Here is a 10,324-nt window from a genome sequence, read left to right as displayed (position 1 = left end):
TCAAGGGCACCAAATGATTTCAACTATTTAAATTCCTAGTAACTTCTTAGAAGACAAGTATATATATTTTTATCATTAAAAGCATTTGACCTTGATTTTGAAATTGGAATGTATTTTCTATTAGTATTCTTCTATTTAAAAAGCAACCCGTGTACTGATCAATGTGGTGATGTCACGAAAAAAAAAAAAAAAGAAAGAAAGAAAAAGAGAAAAAAAAGAAAGAAAAACAAATAAAAAGCAGCCTGTTGATAGAGAATCAGTGGATAATGGAATTATAAAAGCAAGCTAATCCATAGCACACACTGAAAATTCTCTAAATTGCAATAAAAAGGGAAAAGAGGAGATATACTTTTGTCATTTTGGTTCCTGCTCTCAAGAGATGAAGAGGCAACATGAATGCTTGGTTTTAGTTATATAAAAGCTTAAGTGGACTGGTAATCCTTTGATAGTTCACTGTCAGAATCTCCTCTGTTTACCTTTAGACTTCCTGAGGGGCAGGATGGCTTTGTTGTCCTCACACAGCTAATTCTGCTTCCTAATGGCAATTAAGCTTCTAATTTTACTGCTGAGCTTTAAGCATTCATTTAACTTCTCAGTGCTCCTCAGGTGAATGACATTGGACACTCTAACTAACCTTAGAGTAAGAAGTGAATGGAATGAATAAAGGGATGACTACAAAGTGTTTTAACCAAGAGGACAACCCGTAAATAACACTGTAGTGATTATATCTGAAAAAAATATTCAAGTAAATATCAGGGTATGGCAAACGATTTCATTTTTATTCTTGCCCATAAACTTTAGAACATTGCTCTGAAAAAAAGATCTTTCCAGTGCTACCCATTGAGGCATCCATTCATTGGCTTAACTAGTATATCTCTACCCTCCCTAGAGTCACATGACAAGTTCTTTACCAATACCGTTTTCTGGTCATTGGTGGCAGTCATATGTTCTCTTCCTAATGTGAACCTGGTCTAGAGCAGAAAATTGCCAGAGATAACCTTAGAATTTAATGATACAACGGATTTGAAGGAGGAAGCAGCCATGAATTGAGGAACGTAAGCAGACTATAGATGGCAAAAGCAAGGAAACAGATTGTCCTCTAGAGCCTCCAGAAGGAATGCAGCTCTGCTGATACCTTGATTTTATCTCATAGGACACATTTTGAACTTGTGACCTCTGAAACTATAAGATAATAAATTCGTGTTGTTTTAAGCCATTCAGGTTGTGTCAATTTGTTACAGCAGCAACAAGAGACTAATATATACAGCATTATCAAGGCTCTACCTCTCCTCACCACTCCATCAAACTGCTCTCATACCAGAAAATTCAATATTGCCAAATACAATGGAAATTTTAACTCAAGTCATCTTACAATGTCATCTTACTTGACCTCTCGGCAAGTTTTGACATAAAATACTTCCTCTTTCTTGAAAGATTTTTATACTTGACTTCCAAGAGACTAAACTGCCCTGGGTTTCCTCTTAACTCATTGGCACCCCCTTCTCAGTCTCTTTTGTTGAATTTTCCTGCTTTTCCCTCCAAGCACTGAAAGTTGGAATGTTCTAGGGCATCAATTCCCAACCCTTCTGGCACCATGGACTGGTGCTCCTATGAGAATGTAATGCCTGATGATCTGAGGTAGAGCCGAGGCAGTGATGTTAGCACTGGGGAGTGGCTGCAAATACAGATGAAGCTTTGCTCTCTCACCTCCTGCTGTGTGGCCTGGTTCCTAACAGTCCACAGACCAGTACCAGTCCACAGCCCAGGGGCTGGGGGCCTCTGTCTAAGGCTTAGTCCTGGGGAATATTCTTTAACCTTTCTTACTCCCTAGGTGATCATATTTTCCTTTAAAAACAATCTTTATCATGAAGACAACCAAATTTATGTTACAAACCCAGAAATCTCTAGGCTCATATGTCCAACTCCCTATTCTGCACTTAGATTTTTCTCTCTAATAGATATCTCAGAAACAATCTCCTCCTCCACATTTTTTTTTTTTTACCTCTCCTAGCATCTCTATCCATACCCCTTCCCTCTGTCTTAGGCTAAAAATTTTATCTCTTTTTTGTTGCCACAATTCAGTGAATCCTGATGGTTCTTTGTACAAGATCTATACTGAACACAAGCCCATCAACTCCACTGTCACTCCTCTAGCACAAGTCTTCATCATCTCCTGCTGTACTTTGCAAATACCTCCTCACTGGTCTTCACTCTTCCCCTCCCCCACACCTCCACTGTGCCCACTCTTAGAGTTAATTTTCTATATAACAGTGAATGTGATGCTTGTGAAATGTGAGCAAGTAAAATTCCATGTAGAAAGAAGAGATAGATGATAGATAGATAGATAGATAGATAGATAGATAGATAGATAGATAGATAGATGCTGATGAAGAAAGAGGAATATATATATCCTTAAGCATTATTTTATAAGCTTAAGGATATATACATGTAGTGTATTGGGAAGGGACAAAAAAGCCTGTCCCTTAGCCTTATATAGTTTATATAGTTTAAACTTTGAAAGTACTCCCTCAGCAGGTAAGGCCTTCCTGAAAAGATGGCCTTCCCCATCACACTCTGAATAAAATTCCAACTCTGTATAAATCATGTGAGACATAATCCAAACCCTTGCTACAGTCCTATCATTCACCTCTTTATTCATTCTGAACCAACCACACTGGCCTTTTTGCTCTTTCCTAAATATGCCACTATTTCCTTTCAGGGTCTTTGTACTTGCTCGCATTTCATGAGCATCACACAAACCTTCTAAAATAGTACACAGATTTCCATAGATTCACAAAGCGGTCTATTCCCTAAAGGTTGACACCCGCTGAGCTATCCAGAGCTATCTGAATTGTGGGTCTCCTCTGCCCAGAGGAAAGGCTGGGATGCTGTGTAATGTTGGTGGACAAAAAGTGGTTTTTTTGATGCTGACATGTCTGCAGTTGACTTTTACTCAACAGGACTCACCTCTACTTAGCAGATCAACAATTCACATCAAGTTTATGGATGAGAGAGAAAAATCTGATACTGGGTCTGAATTTAATGATGGACAACATCTTGCATGCTATGAGTAAGAAAGAAACTGGAAGGTTTAGAGTTTCATTCTCTTGACATTTTGACTGCCTACTAAACCCTGGAAAGGGCTCAAAGGCCTTCCAGGTTGTTCGGTCATGACTTGCATGTTGGTCACAGCCAGGACAGAACACAAGAGGCATGAAGCCCTCCTGTCCATGCTGTTCATTTGGCAGTAATCACATACTGCTGCATAACACCACCTATGTCGATGTCTTGTATTAATAGTAGCTGTTATTTTATTGCTTCAACTTTGTGTGTATATACTAGGCTCAACCAGATTTAGGGTGCTAGAAGTCAAAAGCCTTGTCAAATATCGATCGTGGTGCTACGCACATAGTATGTGCTTAATAATTATTTTTTCAAATGAGTAAATGACAGCACATTAAATAGGTGTATTTGGTACTTGCTCCAATTTAAAGAGCTAAAGTAAGGCTTGACTCTGAAGAGCAGATTGTAAACCTCTGTTAATGTCAATAGTCTTTTCAGTTCCAAAACTGTGATCATGGATTGATAGTGTTGCATGATAATAACATATTTATGTACTTTGTGATAGTTTCCAAAGTGCTTGCACACACATTCTCGATAATGGTGTACTATTTTCAAATGTGGAGGGCTCTGAGGGGGTTCTCTAATCTACTTCTCCCCTCTTTTGGGGCAACCTGAACAATTTAGGATAATTTCCTGAGAAATAAGTTCCTCTGCTCCCTTCTGGTTAGCATCTGATAGTTTCTTCAGTTACTGAGTCCTCTTCCTGCTGTTTAAATCTGTCTGCTCTGGTTCTATCTTTAGTAGTCATTCAGTTAAGAATGGAGGGATTAACATTTTCCTGGCAAAACCTGGAGGAATACTTTGCTGTTCTTTTCCTTCTTTCATGAAGACTTGAGAACTGCTTAACAATAAAACAATCAAGTTGATCTATTTTAATTGAGGCAGCAGGGCTCAAATGAGAGTTTTTAGGTCACCAGTGAATGGCAGCCTGTCCATGGTTGATGCAAACATTTCACTGATGTTACTATTTGGTTTGAACCCAAAAAAAGGGTAGAAAAACTTCCATTAGAGATGATAATCAGCTTTGAATGGTCCTACTGCAATAACAAGTCTCCGGTGAGCTAGAAGGCTTGTGCTGCAAAGATTCCAAAAACTTGATAAATCATAAAGGTTTTAGAACCACACCATGTCAAAGGGGAGAGTAGTATTTCTTAATCTGACAAATATTGTTCATAGAACCCAGGGCTAGAATAGCAAACATAGGAACTGTTGTGAAATGAGAGAACTTTTCAGGAAAGTATGACACTGGCTATGTATACTAATAATTCTGATGCAGTGGAAGAGAAAAAGGAGCAGTACAGGAAGTGATTTCCTTTAAGAGCAGGGTCAGCTCCATGTGTAGGTAACTAGTATCAAAAGTCCAACGTGACTGCCCATCTTCACTCTGGCTGCTGCAGTGGTGGTTTCTGGGTATTCACTCCTTTGCACTGTCATGGAAGGAAACTGTTAAAATGTAGAAAGTGTTAACAAATTGACCTGGTAACAGCCATTTCTATATTTGTTCATACTAGAATTTGAGACTTTAGCAGGAAGCATTCCTTGACACAATAGAACTGGAAGATTTAAGAGCGAAGACAGAAATTGTCCAGAATAAGGGATGAGATACACTCACGAGGACTTTGGATTTGGAGCAGACATCAAAAGGAAGCATGGAAGTTTGGGGATGACCACATTGGGTTTTGCTGATGCTAACTTTTTCCCCTAGAAATGGTTCTCCTGGGCATGTTTTCCATTTAAATGAACAGAATCAGAGTCTGTGTCTGACTGGAGGCAAGTTGCCACTTCATATTTTCTCTTCGTCACTATTGTCTTACCTCCCTTCATCCTAGCCCACCTAAGAGATTCAGGTTACTTGACTGAGCAAAAGACTAGGAACAATCAGAATCTCCCAGGTTGTGAAGGCACAAAATATTTTAGGATTTCTGTTGTACAGTATCTGCTTTGCTCTTGGATGTACATTGTCCCAATATCTGCTTTCAAAATGACTAAAAATCCATATGGTTGTTTAGCAAGGTCACAAATACTGGCCATCACCATCACAACTATTTTGAAGAAATCCAACCTTACTTCCATGTGGAAAATGGAACCCTGAAGCGCTAGGAAGTTTGTAGTTATTTCAGGAAAACTAGATGAGCTCCCAAAGACTTGAAAGGGTTTTTGATATATGTGTTTGGCCCCAAATTAAAGACACTTTCAAGATTCTGTCTTTTTTAATTTAGCAACATCTAGCTCAGTCGGTTGTCCCAAATCACTTCCTTTTCTTTGACTTAAGTTTTAGTTTATTAGCATACAGATGGGGATTCTAGATTTTTTTAAGTGAGGATTCTCACTTTGCTATGTTAATCAAGCAAAGTGACATTCCTTTGATTGACTGGGGAATTAATTGTGAAACAAGATCAAACCACAAGTTCTGCACTTACTGTAGCAAAGGACAAGGAAGAGTGAATTAGCCTCGGGTTTAAAACCTAGCTGTCCCACTTATCCGCTCTGTAGCCCCAGGTAAATCACTTAACCTCTCTGAGCTTTTCTTTTTCTAATTTGTAAAAACCTGAGTTATAGTTGCTATCTCAAGAAGGTTGTGTGAATTAAATGAGTTCATATTTGAGGAACATGCTTAGTACAATGTAAAGTACCATTAAAAAAAAAAAAGCAGGAATATTCCCTACATAGGTGTCTCAGACTGTTAATGGGAATTGGAAAAGTGGTCAGAACTTCCCAGAAGGAGGTGGTCAGACAAAAAGAAGATGGTAGGAGGGGGTCCCTGAGAGATGAGACTTATTTCATATAGAGTTTTTGGTCCTGAACTCTAAATCAGATTAGAAACTGGATGTCAGTAATCAGTATCTCACCAAGCACATATATGAAATGAAAGTACCTTTTTACTAAGGACCAGGCATGTGGAGCAGCAGAGTCAGTGGACTGAGCTGCTTTTCCATATTGGTGATCATGGGAGTTTTAAGAACAATGGAAGGGTTGTAGGTAGAAGAAGGTCTGTAATCTTGAGGAGCCTTGATAATGCTACTCCCTCGTGATTCCCCCTGGTTTTTAAATGATGTTTGCTTCACAGACTGAAAACTTCTTCTGAACTCCTGACTAATGTGGAAACATATTTGTCAGTATCAAGCAGTGAAGCTAGGATGTTGAATGATTACTTCATGTACACAGTGCCAGTGACTCAAGCCCCTCCTTCATCTAAGACTTGGACAGCCTTGTTTCAGCTCTGCTTGTCCAGGTTACCGTTACTAGTATTCAGATACTAGCGGCCCAAATATCTCATAATAGGTTCTGTTTACTATTCATGAATAAAAAAACAAATGAGAATGTATTAATAGAAATATGTAAGTAATAATTCTATTTGCAATGAATAGTCCCTGTAAAGTGTTAGCAGAGAAGCTGCTGCTGAGATCTGATATATTCTTTGATGCTGGGGTGGACTTTTATTTTAAGTTTACTTGATTTCATTCCTAGACCAGAATGTTCATTACATGTTATTTGCTGAAGTCACTTCTTTTTCAGGGCTGCAGCCACCAAGAAGTTGCCTGCCCTTACGGTTGCATGTATTTTCAATGACTTCATAAGCAACTTGGCAGTGTCTTGCTTGGACATCCCCTCTGCTATCAGTGACTGCAATTACAGTACCATTTTTCGTTCATTTCGTATCCTCAATGAACTCTTTAAATAAATAGTGACAGGATGGAGATGGAGGAGTGAACAGGATGTTGGAGGTTGAGAAGTTTAGAAACATAAATAGGGCACTGTGGAGTTCTAGGCTATTGCCTTTCTATATTCCCTAATTTTTTTCCCCTCACTCACCATTGCATGATTTAACCATACTGGAAAGATATCATCTAGGTACTTTGGGTAAACAACTTCTCGATCATAGAGAAAGAGGATCCAGAATAACAGAAATACCACCTGGAAAACAAAACACAAAAATAGCATTAGGTTTGTTTTCAATCAGAGCTTTCTAAGATAACCGAGGAAACATAGCAAAATAAAAATAGATACCAGTTTTAAAGATATTATAACAATGTAAAATAAAGAAAAAAATTACTGTAGAATTGCAATATCTACTCTCTGGAGAGTTAGGGATCAATTATTTGTCATCATGGCAGGCAGAAAGGGTATAGATAAACAGGATTTGCAGACCATTAAGTCATTTAATTTCAACCAATGACTTCTCTCTTCTCTAAACTTTCAGCAAGAGTGCTGAGAGCAGCCACATGGAGTACCTTGAATCTTACACTTTCCTTGCCCACCCTCTACATAGATATGGCAAGGGAAAGCAAGAAAGCTGGGAAAGAAGTGACAAACTCCCAGGATCATTCACAAGTTAGTTAACTGAGAGTTGGACTTCTTCATTGCTCAGAGCTTTGGGTTGTTCCTCATCCTCTTGGACCGCTCGGCTATCTTTTTAGTGTCTGTCTAGGGGTCCCCAAACCCCAAGCTGTGGACCTGTAATGGTCTGGCCTGTGGCCTGTTAGGAACAGGGCCATACAGTAGGAGGTGAGCGGTAGGCAGATGAGAGAAGCTTCATTTGTATTTGCAGCCACTTCCTAGCACTAGCATCACTGCCTCAGCTCCACCCCAGATCATCTGGCATTAGATTCTCATAGGAGCACAAAACCTATTGTGACTTGTGCATGTGAGAGATCTAGGTTGCACACTCCTTGTGAGAATCTAATGCCAGATGATCTGAGGTGGAGCTGAGACAGTGATGCTAGCGCTGGGAAGCAGCTCATTTGTATGTACATGTGTATTGTATTGCATAAACAGGTTAACGTTAAAAGAGAAGTTTGACTACACAGAGATCATAATAAATCAGTTGCTTGCAGATTCATATCAAAACCCTATCAGTGAGTGGCAAAAGTCAATTAAGCTGCATCTGGTGGCAGGTTTTATAGTGGCAAGTGAGTTGATGTACTTGAATTGTACAGCTGCATCTGCTGGCATTTGATTCTACCTTATGGTGAGTTGTATAATTATTTCATTATATATTACTATGTAATAATAATAAAAATAAAGTGCACAATAAATATAATGAGCTTGAATCATTACAATCAGAACTCCCACCTTGGTCTGTGGAAAAATTGTCTTCCATAGAACCGGTCCCTGGTGCCTAAAAGGTTGGAGACCACTGCTCTATATCAAAGTCAGTATAGAGATGAAAACCATATATATTAATCTTTTAATCTTCTTAAATTCCAAAGGCTCAAATTCTAAGCCTTAAAAAAAATGAATATATTTTGTTGTTATAAAAAACTTGGCCTTTAGATGTATGAGGGTGGAGTAGGAAGTGTCCTGCAAAGTGAAACTGGTATGCCAATTCTTGCTGTATTATCTGAGAACTCATTAGAGTTTGGAGAGTTTCATTGTGGATTTAAGTTTGAAGTCTCAATAATATAGGAAGCAAGACAATAACAGGTGGAAAGAGGTAGTCATTTCTAATTATAGGCACTGTTGGGCAGTCGGCACACTTGATCTGTTTATTTCCATCTAAGTAATGAATGAAATCATAAGCAATGTCATAGAAATGTGGACAGTGTCAGCAAACAAGCTCTCCTTTGCATATGTCTTGCTTCTTCCCAATGTCTATTCAACAAAATGAATGTGGTACCTACTGGGTGCCCCACACCAGGAATTTCAGACAGATCGTCTTTCTCTCCTCAATTGTCTTTTCCATGTGCCAACTTTGAAGGTTCTTATACCTTTTTGGGGTGGTGGGGAGGAAAGTTCCACTTGCAGAAGTAACATGCTTATTATAGCAAGTTAAGCAAGATGTATAAAAGGGAAAGTTAGTCATCTCCCTCCCTAGCAACTTCCATTCCCATCCTCCTGATGGAACCAAGGTTTTCTTGGTTATATTTTGATTAAGAAGGTCCTTCAAACTTCCCTATTACATAGCAATAAAGATCTTGTATCAAACATTTGCAAAGACACAAAAGCGAATGATAAATCTATCAATAATATGTCCTATTTCCTGAAGACACTGGGCAATGTGGTACAGTCCTCAGATAGGACATTTATGCAAATGCAGCTGCTCTGGTTTGCAATAATGGACTCCCAAACAGCCTTGTCACCCAGGAGACATGTTTGTTTGTATGTACAAATGTATTATATTGCATAAACATCTTTGTAACTTACTGTGGATACAGGAAAAGCCAATGTGGTGAAAAGCAGGTCTCTGAAGGCAGTTATGAACTTAATGTCTTTTTTCCCTTTAATTCTTTTCAGCACATCTTCTAGGCAGGCGACCCCATAGAAAATGGTCTGCAAGAGCTAAATTCATTACAACAAATGAGGGCATTTTCATTTGATTTAATTAATACATTCCTCACTGATGTAAAGCTCCATCTCTCTGGGAGCAGTGTTGATTTGAGAAGGAGGGGGCTGTTGGCTGTTTTGGTTGAAAGCCAATTCGAGGGCTGGTCTTCCAGCTCACTGGGCCCTGACCTTGCTCACTAAAACTGATTGAGTAAAGTCATTTAGGGGATAATAATGTGTACAGTATTTAGTGTAATGGACTCGAGCTAAAATGGAAACAAAATAAAGCGTCAGCTTAAAAGGAGAATATAATGAGCTAGATACCTTGGCTACACAGAGGTGGGAAAAAAAACAAATAAACAGCACAAGGGCAGAGAGCCAGACACAGTGGTGGACATGTTCTTGCCTCTTCCTAGGAAGAAAAATTAAAACAAATGCCTGGTGCAATGTAATTAAAGAAGGAAGAATCAGGGTCCAGATCATTGTGAAGGAGCTCTACGCTCTCCTGGGGGAGATGCATAGAATGTCGTCTTGTTTATCTGAGGGAGAAGCCAGTGTTCTTCCTTAAAAGTGTTCTTCATTAAATAGGGGTTGCCTGAAGGACTTATAGAGAAAATCTGACTGAGGAAGTGATTTAAGTCCACAGAGATGCAGCAAGCCATGGGCTCCAGTGCAGCACTAAATACTGTGAGGTTCTTGAGGTCACTTAAAAGAGAAGCAGGGCAATCCTTACTGAGAACAGGGCATTATAAGTTTAAATAATAAGAAGAGAATTGCTACAGCAAGATAGTAATGAACGTTCAGCATACATAGAAACAAACTGAGATAATAATGATTGAAAAGGGGAGGATTCAAAGATCCAAATTAGCAATGGGGAATGGAGATAAGGCATGCACAGAAGAAAATGGACAACTGTATATACATAACTATCCTTTAT

The 10,324-nt window shown here is 38.9% G+C and overlaps 1 protein-coding gene across 1 annotated transcript in view; it reads right to left on the bottom strand.

Annotated features, from left to right (window-relative positions):
- Positions 1 to 10,324, bottom strand: part of ADTRP (androgen dependent TFPI regulating protein) — a 136,436-nt gene that overhangs the window by 36,882 nt on the left and 89,230 nt on the right. The window contains exons 3-4 of the mRNA XM_025044902.1: positions 9,268 to 9,402; positions 6,937 to 7,038 (exon numbers count right to left, since the gene is read on the bottom strand). Coding sequence (XP_024900670.1) covers positions 6,937 to 7,038; positions 9,268 to 9,402 — 237 coding nt within the window. The remainder of the gene's footprint in view (positions 1 to 6,936; positions 7,039 to 9,267; positions 9,403 to 10,324) is intronic.

The sequence above is a fragment of the Pteropus alecto genome, unplaced genomic scaffold, assembly GCF_000325575.1.
Source record: "Pteropus alecto unplaced genomic scaffold, ASM32557v1 scaffold121, whole genome shotgun sequence".
Classification (NCBI taxonomy): Eukaryota; Metazoa; Chordata; class Mammalia; order Chiroptera; family Pteropodidae; genus Pteropus; species Pteropus alecto.
This window is presented reverse-complemented; position numbering and strand designations above follow the sequence as displayed.